Source organism: Conger conger, chromosome 6 (assembly GCF_963514075.1).
Source record: "Conger conger chromosome 6, fConCon1.1, whole genome shotgun sequence".
NCBI lineage: Eukaryota > Metazoa > Chordata > Actinopteri > Anguilliformes > Congridae > Conger > Conger conger.
In genome coordinates, this window is record NC_083765.1 from 62,591,221 (window position 1) to 62,607,543 (window position 16,323).

Genomic DNA, 16,323 nt, shown 5'->3' on the forward strand with positions numbered 1-16,323 from the left:
GAGAAAGGACCTTTAAAATGGCCGACAGTACCTCGTTCACACTGCGCTCCGGTGAAGCCGTAGGTGCAGGCGCAGCGGTTAGGGGCCACACATCTCCCTCCGTTCAGGCAGCCATTTTCACAGACAGCTGAGAAACAAAAGGCAATGTATGCAAATGAGGCCCAATGACACTCCCTTACTTACTACATCCATGTACAATTGCAACAAGCTACGGGCTTTGTCTGGGTCTGAAAAGGCTGAACCGTGCATTACCAGCGAACTAGCCGAACTATACAATACTTACACTCAGAAACAAATCCCACAGATACTTTAGATGCAAATCTTCTCTTTGTCGAATAACCAATTTAAACAACTGTGTGCCTTGAGATTGCATGCATGATATCCAAGTAAAGGGTGTCTGAATGACATGTATAGGTTTTGAAAGCAGCGGTCCTTACGTTGCCCGCAATGCGCCCCGTTGTATCCCTTCTGGCACTGGCAGTGGTCTTCTGCACAGGTTCCCCCATTCATACAGCGGATGTTGCAGTGTTGAACTATGGGACAGCAGTGACAACACTAAAGAAACATACTGCACCCTTTCGTGAACAGAGGCAGATACGTACACATGCATCTAGTTAGATGTTCTTATACAGTACTATACAGAATGGTTTAGAAAAATGTGTATGAAAAAGGTTCCAAAACTTGTAGTATTATGCAATTATGTCAGTGTAAATAGCATATACAGTAACAGATATTGTATTTTTGTTTATATGCTTTGACAAACTAGCAGCCATTTAACATTTTTAACAAGGTATGGGCCAGTTTTCAAGCAAAGCAGCTGAGCTCCATTGCATTGTGCCTGACAAAAACAGAAGGCATTAGGCAAGTGACGGGAAATGACATCATCTGCCATGAAGAGAAGGGTCTTAAAACCACAGACTGGTTTTAATCCAAGAGCTAAATTTAGATCCTGTGAATAAAAAAGGCATGTGTTTTTGAAGGAAAAGACACAACAACCCACTTTTTTTCTGTTTGTGAAATAATCCCTCAAAATACTGCATTGCTTGTTTTTTCATGTAGGGCATACTGAAGAGGGTAGAGCCTTGGTCCTCACTCCTGGCCCTAGAGAGCCGCAGGGTGTGCTGGTTTTGTTTTTTCACCTTAATATCAGCAACCAATTCAGGTACCAAAGAAACAAGGTGAGGTGAGGTGATGTGAGTTAATTGTGTAAATAACTACTTTAATTGATCAAAGTGCTGAGTGGAAACAAAAGCCAGCGCACCCTGCAGCTCTCCAGGACCAGGAGTAAGGACCACTGGGGTAGAGTGTCTTGTTCTAAGAACATAAGTATTTGGTCACACACTGAGACAGGCATGATTTGGACTCCAAAGTCAAACCATGAAAGAACTTGTAAAGCATTTGATACCATATATGTTATCTTCATGGTGAAATACAATACCAGATTTTGAACCGCAGGAAGGTGCGATCTGACCACTGGGGCAGGAGCACATGTTGGGTCTAGAGCAAAATCCATCTCCACAGGAGCTCCGGCAAATGGCTGGAAAAACAAAGCAGATTGATCAAATCCCAGAATATGACAGCCAAACAAAGCAAGATTGTACCATACGCACCCTGTTGTAAAAACTAGCTATTCAAAACAGCTGTTTCAAAATATAGCATGAGCTGGTCAAACCATGTCAAGCTAGGCACTGTTTGAACTGGTGAACCAGCTACCAGCTGTTTTCGAAACCTAGCTTGAACAAAAAATTTCAGGAGGGCATACATCAGGAGGAACTGTTCTGCGACAAGTGACTGACAAAGGGAGGGGCATGGTGGTACAGGATTAGGATGGGTCAAAGATTCCCCTTCACAAGCAATGTAAACAGGGCAATGTAACAGCAGATCAGAGGGGAAGAGTTAAAATGGCAGGAGCCAAACGCTGTTCCCCAAGAGAGAAAATCAAGCTGCAAGGTAATCTGGCTTGATGGGCGAGACGTTACACACACTGTGACCCCACTTCCTTGGTTTTGTGTTTTTAAACAATATCATTGGCCATGTTTGACTGAAAGGCAGCCTTCCAGGCTGCAATCACAGGACGCACACAAATAAACAGCCTTCCTGTGCTCCATCGTATAGTCACGGTCAAGTTCGATTCATTACCATTTCATTTACATATACACAGTGTAAGCTCAACATTACAAACCTCAGAACAACAGACCAACTGGTCAACTGAACAGGACATGACTCAGAAGCAGCATAAGCAATTACATCTTTTCAAGGTTTTTGTTATTATCAATAACACAAAATAGCATTAATCAAAAACAAGTCACTCTTTCAGCTAATTAAAAAAACAAAAAACAAACACAGCTCACTCTATATATTTATGTTGAATCCATCTAAAGTCAGCAATTTGGGAGCAGGTTTCCAAGGGAGCAGCATAATGAAATAAAACAATGTGTGCTTCTCCATACACTGAAAATATGAATTAGTTTGCTGTAGTAGGAAACATTATTGTGGAAAGCTGATTAACTAATAAAGTGTAGGGTCACTGTTTGCCTTAAATAGGTGAGTAGCAGGATCTTCTTCAAGAAGGAAAGCTTCTAGTTATTTGAGGGATAATGAACGTGCTCAAAAACTGAAGGCATCCTGGTGTTCAGGAAACCACTCTTGAACTTAGTACTGTACTGTGTTACTATGTTAGTACTGTGTATGGGATATCATATTTTGCCTGGTCTTGTAAAATGGCTTCATATTGACTCCAATGACTCCCATAAGATGGAGAATGCCTGTACCATTACAGACCCACCGTGTTTAACAGTTGGCGACAAACATTGCAGATTGAAGGCTTCCGTTCATTTCCCCGCAAATGTAAACACATCCATATCTCTATGTACAGTATACATTGTCAGTGACAAAACAGCCTATTTACACCTGAGGTTGATTCTTGCTCTCAACCGATTCAGAGTCGCGCATCTGTCTCGAATTTCATCTTAAACCAATGTCTTTCCAACGGCTTATTTTCCACGGTTTTTATGGTCTAGGAGTATGTGCATAGTTGTCCCTATTTGATGATGTCCTCCCCTCAGACTTCCATGCCAATATCAACTTAGCCACTCTTCCTCCCGAAATATTCAAGTTCAGCAGTCTGGGTTGCTGAAGCTCCTGCAAATGCTGACGCCAATGCCCCAACCGGCCATTTTTCACTGAGTCACTGAGCTCTCTTCTTCTAGCCAAGGTCAGCCAAATGATGGGCAATGGGGTTTGCCAACATTTTTATTAACCGTCACCAAGAGCATGTTGGGATGCTAATTGCTTAATGAACTCACGGCTGTGTAAAAGCACCTGCTTTCAATATACTTTGTATCCCTCATTTAGTCAGTTACCTGTGTGTGTATGTGAGAGAGAGAGAGAGAGAGAGAGAGAGAGAGAGAGAGAGAGAGATTTTGAAAGCATGTCCTGCTGGTACATTATTATTAGAATGCCTCAGAGTATTTCACAGTTGCATTTCAAAGTGTGGGTGTGTCACATAAATATTGCATCCTGAGCTAAAATCATTTCCACCCAACTTGCTTCCTCAAGTGCTATAGACTAATTACCCTAACCTTGATTAAACCATGGACAAATCTCAAGCATGATAACTCAATTCAGTATATTTTTTCTCTCGTTGTTTTTTGTTTTTTTATTCACAGGGTCATCGTTGTCACAATGTAAGCTTGTTTGCCTGAATCAAAAAATACTAAGGTGCTTTGACTGAATTCCATATACCAATAAACTGGCTAAGTGCATCTGAGTCTAACACACTACCTGTCTGTGCCACCAATGATGTGATGGATGCACAGTAGTGATGTATGCACAATTGTGTGCTCTTCTAAATCAACCGAGGTCATTGCAGTGTTTGGACATACCTAAAGCAACACAGCTACAGTTATGATAAAACAAGCCAAAGGTGGAGGTCAGAATTAATAACAGAAATGGTACAAAGGACTTACGGACGATGCACTGGTTCCCTCCCGAGAGAGTCTTCCAGCCTGGGCAGCAGTACGCATTGTAACGTGATCCACAAACATTGGGCCTAAAAAAAATTAACATTAACATAATCATTTACCTTTTAAGAATAACATTTATCAATAATATTTGCTCACCCTCTTCAGACTTTGGTCATCTTGTTTCAACCATAATAAACTCTGTCCAAATAAAACAACAGTATTACATACAGTTTTTGTTGAACACGTTCAATTCCTCAGGTCCTGGCAGAGCCATACTTAAATATCAAGGATTTTTTCATTACTGCCAATGAAGTATTCATTTTAATTATAACCCAATCTTGAATTTACTAAATATTGTGGTAACAAAAATATTATTCTTCGTGGTAACAGATGTCATCTCTGTGATCCTAAAATATGCACCTATATAACATTCCTTAATAGGTCTTGTTTAAAAAAACTACAAGACAGTGTTACTTATTATAGTAAACTCCATTCCGAGTCACAGGACAATGAGTTTGGCAGACATTTATTTATTTTACTGGCCTGCACAAGACACAGATGGACACATGATCACCCTTCTGTCTCACAAGACAGAACTAGATTTCACAGACAATGCCTTCTATTTAGAAAACAACATATTTTGGACTCTTCTTCGGGTAGTGTCTCTTTCCCCACGAGAAGTTGGACTAATTCAAAATATGTTGAAGACATTCCAAAAAACCTCAAGCCTTAATTTGATAATCAATCCAGACACGTCCTTGTCTCTAAAACAGCAGCACCTAGTGGCCTACATTCAATTCACAAAAATCGGAATGGCAGTTTTTAAGAACGCACAACAGAGCATTTATTGCGTAAATAACTGAGAAAACCAAGATAAATGAAAAACAACCTGAATGTGCAGTTTGCACAATGCAAACTTTTTTGTTCAGGCCCAGTGCAAAAGGCTACTACAGTAAAGGTCGAGCTACATTACATTTCAAATTATTATTATTATTATTATTATTATTATTATTATTATTATTAATCAATGGCAGTATATGTTATGCTGCAATATTTCATCTACTTTAAATAATACCGCGGCTCTCAGGGTGTATGACCTTTCAGTATGCTCTTGGCTCCATCTCAAGTAAATCTGGTCCTACAGTAAAGCGACTGCGAACGCACAACACAGCATTTATTGTGTAAATAACTGAGAAAACCAGGATAAACTAAAAACAAACTGAATGTGCAGTTTGCACAATACAAACAAACTTTTTTTGTTCAAGCCCACTGCAAAAGGCTACTACAGTAAAAGTCTAGCTACGTTACATTTCAAATTATTATTATTGTTATTATTATTATTATTATTATTATTATTATTATTCAATGGCAGGATATGTTATGCTGCATTATTTAATCTACTTCAAATAATGCCGCGGCTCTGAGGGTGTATGACCTTTCAGTATGCTCTTGGCTCCATCTCAAGTAAATCTGGTCCTACAGTAAAGCGACTGCGCGTGATATTTGCTGCGGAGTATGTTGTTGCAAATTTGACTTTTCCCATATATGGGGTGTGGTGTTTACAGCGAAAGAGAACTATTTTAAACTGCGTAATAAAAATTTTGAACTTACAGTATACAGCTCTATGCATTCCAAAGGAACAAACGTCCAAAGGAGTTCTTTGTTAAGAGTATAACTTCTTTTCCGCGACACAGTAGGAATGCTCGATTCTTGCCAGTATTTAATTACAAAGCTTTCCCCGAAGCTTCCCTCTGGAAGAATTTCACTTATCAAGCCAACCTGCATTCTTCTGAAATTAAAAAACTCAATAAACTTGACCGATCGTCGTCACATTTTTCCATCAGCAGACCTTAAGTAAACCGAAAATAATTCTGACCTATAGATTGCATGACTTTGTATCACTAATTTGCGAAAACGTTACCCCGTCTCCCTGCGGAGTTACTCCGTAGTCTAGCCGTGGGCTGCATAGAGAAGCAGCAGCAGAACTGCACAGATGTGCATCTGTGCATCCTTAATTAAATCCGTCTCTGCTGCGCGCCTGTCATTTTAACACCGACAACACTAAATATTAGACATTTTGCAAATATATACAATAATAAAATAAAAATCTGGTAAAGAATGCACTATCGACGAGCTTTCTTTAACAGCACATCCTCTAAAAGTCTATACATATTTCCGTGCCGGTATCCTCGTTGCTTTAAAACAATACCCTAGCTGCACTCTTACAGTTCAGAAGGGAAACATTTATGAGCAACGTCACCTTTGCATTCTCCGTTTATTGCAATTGATCATTTATTAAGACGTAAGTGGCGTCTGGAGCAGTTAGCTAACTGACGCCAAGAGAAATTGTGCATATAATTACCCCTTCAAGACATCTTGACCTCCTCCTCTTCTCTTGGCTCGGCTGGCTCTCGGTTCAATGTCTTTGTCAGCCTCGCTATTCCCCGCAGTACCTTCATTGACAGCCACTGATAAGACCGCTGCAAGTCCCAAAGCAAACTTCAGCAGTCGCCTCTGCCACATAACTGCCCGGATTTATTTTAAAAAGTTATATGCTCCACTTTTATTCAAAGAGAATAACGGCGTTTAATTCAGAAGTCCCACTCTCGCCCCGAAACTCTCCACTCGCAGTCTTGGGGCAGAACTGCAAAAACAGAAAGCATAAGCTACTTTAAGTCAAAATGAACCACTTGCATAGGCGGAATATGCTCAGGCAAAACATATTTTTGTTTGTGTATCTAAAAACCATATTGTCCAAACAGATAACCTGAGCAATGATCATCTGGCAAATACCATTAAACTGCATACCATGGTAAAAATAGAAATATTGGAGTTCTTAAATATTACATTTCTTAAACTATTGAATGAATTTTCAAATATATAACGCTGCGACACAAAGAACGTTAACCTACTGTGCCTTCTCTCCAACAGGAGAAAAAGTCTTCAAACCCGCCAGGAAAAAAATTAAATCGCCAATGTTTTTATACAAACGGTGCGGTTCTGGATAAACTTTGTTTAAACCCCCAGAGAAAAATGGAATAAAAAGTTCCACTGATGCAAACAGGCGCTATGGAAATGAACTATTTCAAGTGTACCATCCTTTTCATTTCTACGAGCCTACATAAAATGCATCAAATTGTTCCAGCTTCCCCAGTGAAATGGTGCTCAAAACGGCACTTTCGCTCTTCAGCAAGAATCCTGCTAGAAGTGATGCGAGTTGTACCTTCGTTCGCTCTTCCTCTCACCCTCCCTCCCGAGCTCGCTCTCTCGCCATCCCCTACCCTTCCTCGAGAATCTCGCGATACATAGACGGCCAAATTCCTGCCTAAATTCAATGTTGCGTGTTCCGCCAGTGAGACCATCGGTTTAGATTTACAAAAGGCTTTCAGTTGTTTTCAGTTTAGTTGAAATTGTCTGTTCGCATTCGAAGCCAAGTTCTCAGCCTTTACCTCGTCAGTTAGGCTACCACCGACAAAAACACCTTTCCCATTTGCAACACGGTGTTCTCATTGCAATAAAAAAAACCCAATGCATAGTTTAGTATAACGCATATCGCCTGAAAGAATCAAGTATGAACATTCTGAGCTAAAACATATTTTCACTGAGTATACGGTGGGCAAATCTTTGGATGAAATGTTTAATAGCATTACATGGTACACAACAAGAGGAACTGACATTATGACAAAGAAAATAATTATAAGGGTTTAAAGTATATCCAGGACACAAATCCACATTGCTGCACCCCCCTCCTACAACTCTACAGGCTGCCCATGTCCAATCTGGCCCTGTGTTGGCACTGAAAGTTGTTAATTGTTCAACTTTTTCGCTTTTCATTGTTCAGATCTGTCTGTATATGTGATTGTCCCCTGTAAATATGGAACGCATGTTTGGTCATCCTCATGAAAATTAACGTACATTATTTAGCATTTTCAGTTGTAAATTACTTGAGCAACATATTTTAGATGTGTAATTTCTAAAAACATTCTCCTCAAGACATATTGGAGTATGGAATATGTATCTGGTGGCAAGCCAGTGTCTGACTCTGAGAACCAAGTATATACCACAGTTGTCTGCCTTGTCATGAAACCTCCACACAGCGGTTTGAAGAGTCCACAGTGGATATTCCCCTCCTGTATTTTGGCAGTGTATCTGGAGTCGATATGGGAAAGAATTCATGTTGCAACACAGAAAAGATTTCCCCCTTAATAATGTCTATTCTTGTTTACTGCTGTGATCGATGATATAGTAAACTAAACCAACACATTGGCCTCTATGAAAATGGATTTTGCTTGAGTTTCGTTCCAAATGGTACATTGAATGTCTGGAAACATAAAATGAATAAAACATTGACTCAGAGCTCCCCTTAATTGTGAAATCATGTTAGAGGCTTGCTGTGTTATTAAAGAGCCAGGGAAGCAAGCCAAAATGCCACTAACAGAACAATCTCATGCAGAGACGGCGAGGGAGGAGAACAGAAACAAACAGGGTTCTCTGCAAGCTTGGGAATAAGCTTGCTTTGTGAGCCACACCCAGGTCTCACTGGGGTGATTTTTTCAACGAATGAGTCAAGGTCCTCTGAGCTGGTGTTTGAGAATGGTTGAGGAGGGCCAAATGTCACTTGAGCTGGGGGAAAGGGCCAGTGAGGGTGTGAGGGCTTGGGTTTCATCTTTCCCTTCGGAGGAAGCACGGGTCTCAGGCCACCACCATGAAATAAAGCAAGGGAAAGCTTCATTGAACTGGTTCTTTATTCATTCAGTATTACATACACATTACTCCAAGTATCTGCACACTCAGAAATTAAGGTACGAAAAGTGCCTAAAAAGGGGCAAATGCTTGTTTCTGTGGTGGTACCCTATAGTTACAGAAAGCTGTCCTGCCAGCCAGTAATATATAATTAATATGTAATAATATTTTTACATATTTTTTACAGCTTTCTGACTGTACTGTGTACACGTGTTACACATGGATGTGTATGTAGGGACTACAACTTCCACATTCCCACAGGAAAATTCTGCGACGTCCACCACGAATGACGTCTAACTTGGTTCAGCCAATCCCGTAATGGCGGGAGCAATAAACGGTCCCGTATAAGACCAAGACACGTTGTTGGGATCTCTCTTCTGCTTCTCTTCTGCTTCTTTTGCCTCTTCTGCTTCTTCTCTTCGACGCACCCTTTTTGGCCATTCGCTTCAGCTCATCTGCTCCGAGACTCGGACAGAGGCTGAATGCTGCACAGCGCACTACCAGGCCTACGGACACACCCAGTTACCTCACGGTAACTTCGTGGCCTATAGCGAGTGGAAACTGGTGTCGCGAAACGCTACATCAGTTTACCCCTGCAAAGCTCACCAAAGAACAACAGCAACAAACTTTTCCAGCCGGAAAAGGGACCAACGAACATCCTTCCAGCAACTGAGCGGACCAGACGACAACGCGCGGCTAAGAAGCCCCAGCCTGCGCATCTCTCCAGGACACACATTCACTGCACCATCGCGGCTCCTACAAGGACAGCACGTCTTTTGGATCCAATGCGTATGGACTCAGTAAGAGAACAAACATTCAGGCATAGCCAGTGTTTAGTTTAGTCTTAACTGTTTTTGTGAATCTGTGTTTCCATATTTGCCGTCTTATCATTGGAATGTATTTTGTTAGCTATATATGTACGTGAATTGATTCGCCTATATAGAGTAAACTACGCAAGTAGTTTTCTCACAGCTAACAAGAACTAACACACCCAGAACTCTAGCTTACCCAAGCTAGCTACTGCTACTTTTACCTTTCCTTTGTTCAAGCGACACGCGCGCGCACACACACATACCCAACTAAATTTCCTTACTAACTTCCCGTTAGTTTATCTGTTCTGTGTTTTACGTTTGTTTAATAAATATATTTTATTAAACCCCGGTGTCCGTTTTGGAATCACATAGACATGAGAGCCGAGCAGTCTTTCGAAGAACTTCCAACCTTCAGGTTATCGGTATGTTTAATCATTAATATTGGTTATTTTAATTATTAATTAAAATACTAAATTTGTGGTTAGATATTTCTGATAATAGTAATTTTATGAGACTGATTACTTTTTGCAGTTATACTGCTACACAACGTTTAACTGGCGCCCCGGTTTCATAGAGAGTAAAATCCCTGCGTTATTTGGCGGCCCAGGCGAGGACCCTACATAATTTGGAGTCCCGTGCGAGGACCCCTACATATTTTGGTGCCCCGTGCAAGGAAGACTAGCTTTGGCTCAAATTTCATGTCTTGTGACTTCATAACGAATTCCCCTTCCTAATTTGGAGCTCTGCGTGAGAAAGACGAGCTTTGGCTCATATCATGTCATGTGACTCCAGAACGAATTCTCGGCATTCTTTGGCTTTTCTCAGCTAAATAGCCACAAGTGCAATTTTCTGAAAAGACCACTAGATGTCACCCTTGTACCATTTTTGAAAGCCTGCATCAGCCGCTTTCTCAATACACTGCCCCCTCGTGTAACATTGTGGCATTACATTCTTACACGGTTGTTTGTTGATTTGCATTTATTTTCCGGTATAATACGTATTATCAATAATAGTATTATTAGCCGTACTTTATTCATTATAATTACTCTATCAAAGTAATTTTAATAATTAATTGAATGTTACTTTTAAATTCTAATTTAATTGTAATTTCAATTTCTGGTATTTAGGATTAATGTGATGTGAGTTCCTATTTTACGGTCTGAATATCCGCCATATGTTCGGTCATTTTGCTGTTGTTGCATTGCAGTACCGCTAGTGCAACGCGAGTCCCTGTGTGATGCTATAGAACTATGCCTTGTACTATAGTTAGAGAATATTCAAAGAGCGTTTTCAATTCTTTATCCTTCATCACAACTTGTATGTTGGATTGTGATTTTGGTGAACAATTCATTGCCAACTTTTAGGAGCTCAAGGCCCTTGTGAAATAGTTAACTTCAAGAGTACCCTCTTAAGTTACTGATTCAGCTTTTAGCTTTATTTGGCTTGAGATATGGAACCCATATCTATTGATGAGTACCTTTCCTTTTTAGCCCATGGTTTAGCACCTGGCTACATAGCTTTCCTGAATCAGATGAACCTCACTGATTGTAGGAAAGAAATGTTCTCCTTAATCAACAAGAAAGGTCACTCCCCCACCCAGTCAAAAGACCCAATTCTAAGTTGTCTGGTCTTGAATTTTGCCAGACAGATTAGTCTTGCTCTTCAGAGCAACAAAAACTTAGAATCAGAGATGGCATACCTCAAAGAACAACACACCAGTGTTTCACTTGAGCTTCAAACTGTTGGCAAGAAAGCAGTACAATACTTGCGTGATCTGCATTCAGCCGAATCAGATCTTTGTTCCTACAGAGAGGAATTATTTCAGTTGAAGAGTGGATGCCACAAGCTACCACATCTACTCTCTTCTGTAAGCCTGCTTTCTCAGGCTTGCCCAACTCCAGCTTCTCCTGCTTCCTCCTTACACCACAAGGCGGGGGAAGGGGGGTCACAAATTGATTCGGGTTTGTCAGATCCCGGTTCCACAGCTTGCTCTGATGGAGACTTGTCAGTCTCCTCAGATTGCAGTGCTGTTGACCACCCATGCAATGGTGATCCATACATTTATGGAACAACTTCCACCACAGGTTCGTTCCAGCTATCCCAAGGTTTGTTTAGCGTTGGTAGCTGAGTACCTGCCACGGTTTGATCAGGCCACAGCCATGATCAAATCTGTGGAGGTTAAACATAGCCGTACAGAACGACCAAAAGACTTTTACCAACGACTTAAACATGCACTGTATTCAAGGGGCCAACACTCAGCCCTTGAATTAAGAAATGAAGCCCAAATGGTCTGGGTCACTTTAAGGATTGTGCCCAGGAACGAGGTATTGGAAACAGCTAAGCACGTTGTTCCAACCAAGCCTGCCGGCACTTCCCAAGTTGCCCCATTAAAGTCTAAAGGCTCAAAACAACGGCATGTGAGTAAGTTCCCGGTTAAGAGCCACCGTGGTCGCTTCTCACCAGCTACATGTATAATACTTCCATGCTCTTCATATTTTATGGGGAAGCGAGTTCCATGAGGTTTTATTACTGGATTAAAGCCCAGATGGACAACTCCTGTTTTTGACTTGAGATATAACTTTATTTGAAATTCTCTGAAAGAAAATATTGCTTTGCGCATCATGTATGAGATCACCATGGATAACGATATAGATTAACTGCAATATATATATATATATATATATATATTATATATATATCACATGGCTCATATCATACTATAGGCACTTTGGTCTTTATTATATTATATAAGTATTTGAAATACATATCTCATCATATTGCACTATACCACCAGAGTTGGTCATAAATATCTCGACGTGATCTTAAAATCTTGGCAAAGAGACAATTATGAAATTAAATAGTGTCACAAAAGGAGAAGCCAAAGAGTAGGACTGGCAGGGAGGTAGGGAGGACTGGTTTATATCTTATGCCTTGCTTCATGCCAAGTGGTCTGGTTGGGTCTGTTTGTTTGCTTTTGATGTTTGCTGTGTTTCATATTTTCCATGATAACCAGTGGTTTCAAGTTTAGCAGAATGTTGAGAAGAAATCTGTACTCCAGGAAATGGAGGCAGGAAGGCCCTTGGTGATGCATTAGTTGAGCTCTACACACTGTTTAATTCAGTGTGCATTAGCTGAGCTCTACACACTGTTTAATTCAGTGTGCATTAGCTGAGCTCTACACACTGTTTAATTCAGTGTGCATTAGCTGAGCTCTACACTGTTTCATCCTGTGTGCATTAGCTGAGCTCTACACACTGTTTAATTCTGTGTGCATTAGCTGAGCTCTACACAGTTTCATCCTGTGTGCATTAGCTGAGCTCTACACACTGTTTAATTCAGTGTGCATTAGCTGAGCTCTACACACTGTTTAATTCAGTGTGCATTAGCTGAGCTCTACACACCGTTTAATTCAGTGTGCATTAGCTGAGCTCTACACACTGTTTCATCCTGTGTGCATTAGCTGAGCTCTACACACTGTTTAATTCAGTGTGCATTAGCTGAGCTCTACACACTGTTTAATTCAGTGTGCATTAGCTGAGCTCTACACACTGTTTAATTCAGTGTGCATTAGCTGAGCTCTACACACTGTTTAATTCTGTGTGCATTAGCTGAGCTCTACACACTGTTTAATTCAGTGTGCATTAGCTGAGCTCTACACACTGTTTAATTCTGTGTGCATTAGCTGAGCTCTACACACTGTTTAATTCAGTGTGCATTAGCTGAGCTCTACACACTGTTTAATTCAGTGTGCATTAGTTGAGCATTACACACCGTTTAATTCAGTGTGCATTAGCTGAGCTCTACACTGTTTCATCCTGTGTGCATTAGCTGAGCTCTACACACTGTTTAATTCAGTGTGCATTAGCTGAGCTCTACACACTGTTTAATTCTGTGTGCATTAGCTGAGCTCTACACACTGTTTAATTCAGTGTGCATTAGCTGAGCTCTACACACTGTTTAATTCAGTGTGCATTAGCTGAGCTCTACACACTGTTTAATTCTGTGCGCATTAGCTGAGCTCTACACACTGTTTAATTCTGTCTGTACTCACAGGAGTATTGGCTGTAAGTCCACTCATCACTGTGCAGGTCCCTGGTAGAATTCACCATCGAAAGCATTCCAAAAATGGTAGATGGTGATGTCAACTATAGATGCAATTATAGCTAAACTATCAGATTACCTAAAAAGGTACTAATGCTTGTTCCTGGGGCTGCACCCAATAAGTACAAACAATTGTTTGGCTAGCCAGTAATATATTATAAATTTGTACTTTTTTACATGGAAAATGTACCCATTTGCACCCAAAGAGAACACTATTGTACTTTCAAAGTTTGTAAAGTTTGATTCTTGAAGACAAAAATGCACCTCCACTGTCACTGTATTTATGAGTGCACACAATGTGACTTGACGATGAGAAAACAGATGCAATGCTTTACTACTACTATTTCAGCATCCCTGTTTTGCTCTTGGGCTATTTAAGCAGTCGCTAAAACTACACTAATAGCTCAACAAGATTTTAAATAGCACGGACAAATCGAGCGGGGGCTAGAAATATGTGCCCTACTTACAATCTGATAGCTGTCTTCATATTTCCATTTTATGTGATGTAAAAACAAATATATTCATCAGCATACCTCACAAAGTGAACTTGACCTTGGAGATTCAGATCACTGCCCCTGTGCTGAAGCTAGTCATTTCAGTCAAACTTTCCCACATTATTTGTTGGCTTTGGCTGCGGGAGTCTTATTTTATTTCCCTTTGTCTTCTTTCGCAGTGAGAACTGTGGCCAATCCTCTGTGGAAGTTGCCAGAGGACTTCAAGAAACTTGGGATGCTTACTTGAGTGCATTGCAAATGTAAATGTGGCTGTGCTGACAGAACTGTACCACAAATTCATTCAAAATGAAACCTTGCAAATACATATCCAGTCAAGAAGCAATTCTACTTGCTGTTTGTTATTGGCACTGAGCTGCCAACCTGTTGGCCTTGCATACCAGCAGCCTAAATACTGCACCTGCCTATACAGTAGGCTGTATGGTAGGCCTATATGGTAGGCATTTATTAGCACCTTTATCCAAAGCACTGTAAAATGTATGCTTCTCATTCACCTATTTACACACACACACACACACACATGGTGATTGGCTGCCATGCAAGGCATCAAGCTGCTCGTCAGGAGCAATTGGGGGTTAGGTGTCTTGCTTAGGGACATTTCGACACACCCAGGGGAGGATCGAGCCGCAACCCTCCGACCACCAGACAATGGGACCTAGAAGATTGGTGGTTCAAGTGATGAAATGATCCATGCAGCTGTAGGGCCTGTAGGGACTTGGCCTTTAACCCCGCATTGCTCCAGGGAGGACTGCCCCTTGCTTAGTCAAATCAACTGTAAGTTGCTTTAAATAAAAGTATCAGCTAAATGACTGAAATGACACATTTGTTATATTCATTTCAGCTTTGTTTTTCCAGTCATCTCCTGATACATCAAAGGACACATCAGTCACACAGCAGGTAACAATGACCTCCTTCCTTTTATTCAGTCAGAGGTGGATGTCAAATGAAACTTGTTAACACTGTCAACACTATCATATTCACATGTGATGGGAAAAAAACATAGTAAAGTTGTAGGAACAGTGTGGAAATTGGACTTTGTGGACAAATGGACGGAAATTCATCTCTGACAATAGTCAGCCGGTGAATCTATCTGACCTGTGAAGTTCCATAAAGGCCATCTCTAACACAACGACTGGGACAGGATTCTCCCTGCCTTTTCAGCCAGTCAAACAGGTAGGGAGACAGACCTACCTACTGTACCGGCCACCCCAAAGGTTCAACATGTGCTAATTGGCCTCTCACTGTAATTTTGAGATATGTACAATGTACATTGTCCAAGGATATGAATGACACCAACGTTAGCGAATATTAGTAAATTTCTTCTCATCCTTACTTCTTTACATTACTTGGACAAGGCAGCAGTGTTATAGAGAACTGCCAGAGAGCTGCATTAGCCAATGGCCCAGATGCTTTAGTGTGGGAAAAGCCTGTTCAAAGGGAAAACAGGCCCTCACACAGAGAAAAAGGGGTTAAGAGGACCATACATCTCTCCACAAGTATGTTAGCAGTGTGGTGTTCCTTTTAAAGCTTGGTCGTGTGATTGATAAGCATAGATGTCCTTGACATTCCTCCAACTATCTTGTCCAGAGACTGAATTAATTTTTCATTGGTGACAAGGAATGCCTTTCAAGCCTTGTTTCTCAAGCCTTGTTTCTCAAGCGGTTTCAGATATGTTTCTCCAGAAGCCAGCATACAGTTTAGTGCCATTACAATATGCTGCGTGAAGTATTGTGAACTTGCGATTTCTGCTACAAGTTTACATGTTGTTTTCCCACATTTGACCATCTTAGGGATGGAAAACATTCCATTCTCAGTTTACCCTGGGGTATTCCACCAAGAGAGATAAGACAGGACCCTTGGTGTGGTGATACAAATCTTGGAAAGTGAAGTGTGTTATTCACACAATGTGTCAATTTCTGAGTTGTGTATAAATATACACTGCTTATACACTTTAAGCAGCGCAGTAAAACATAACAATAGGAACCAGTGAGAACAAACTAAGAGAACAGAGAAACTATTCGGTTTCGCTGCTCAGCAGCCCTTTCACTGTTTATAAAAAAACAAAAAAACACAGAAGTAAACTTCCCATCACTCTCCTTATTAGAAGGAGAGAAATGGCTTGGAGATCAAGGACACAGAGAGAAAGAAAGAGACATACTTGTGTTTTTTGAAGTATACCCCAAGAAATAT

At 40.7% G+C, this 16,323-nt stretch overlaps 1 protein-coding gene across 1 annotated transcript in view; it reads right to left on the minus strand.

Annotated features, from left to right (window-relative positions):
• The window catches only part of LOC133130179 (fibrillin-1-like), a 75,107-nt gene extending 67,954 nt beyond the window's left edge, over positions 1 to 7,153 (minus strand). The window contains exons 1-6 of the mRNA XM_061244512.1: positions 6,878 to 7,153; positions 6,328 to 6,609; positions 3,969 to 4,051; positions 1,439 to 1,537; positions 438 to 533; positions 32 to 127 (exon numbers count right to left, since the gene is read on the minus strand). Of these exons, the coding sequence (XP_061100496.1) occupies positions 32 to 127; positions 438 to 533; positions 1,439 to 1,537; positions 3,969 to 4,051; positions 6,328 to 6,488 (535 nt within the window). The 5' untranslated portion in view covers positions 6,489 to 6,609; positions 6,878 to 7,153. The remainder of the gene's footprint in view (positions 1 to 31; positions 128 to 437; positions 534 to 1,438; positions 1,538 to 3,968; positions 4,052 to 6,327; positions 6,610 to 6,877) is intronic.
• Positions 7,154 to 16,323: the final 9,170 nt, after the last annotated feature.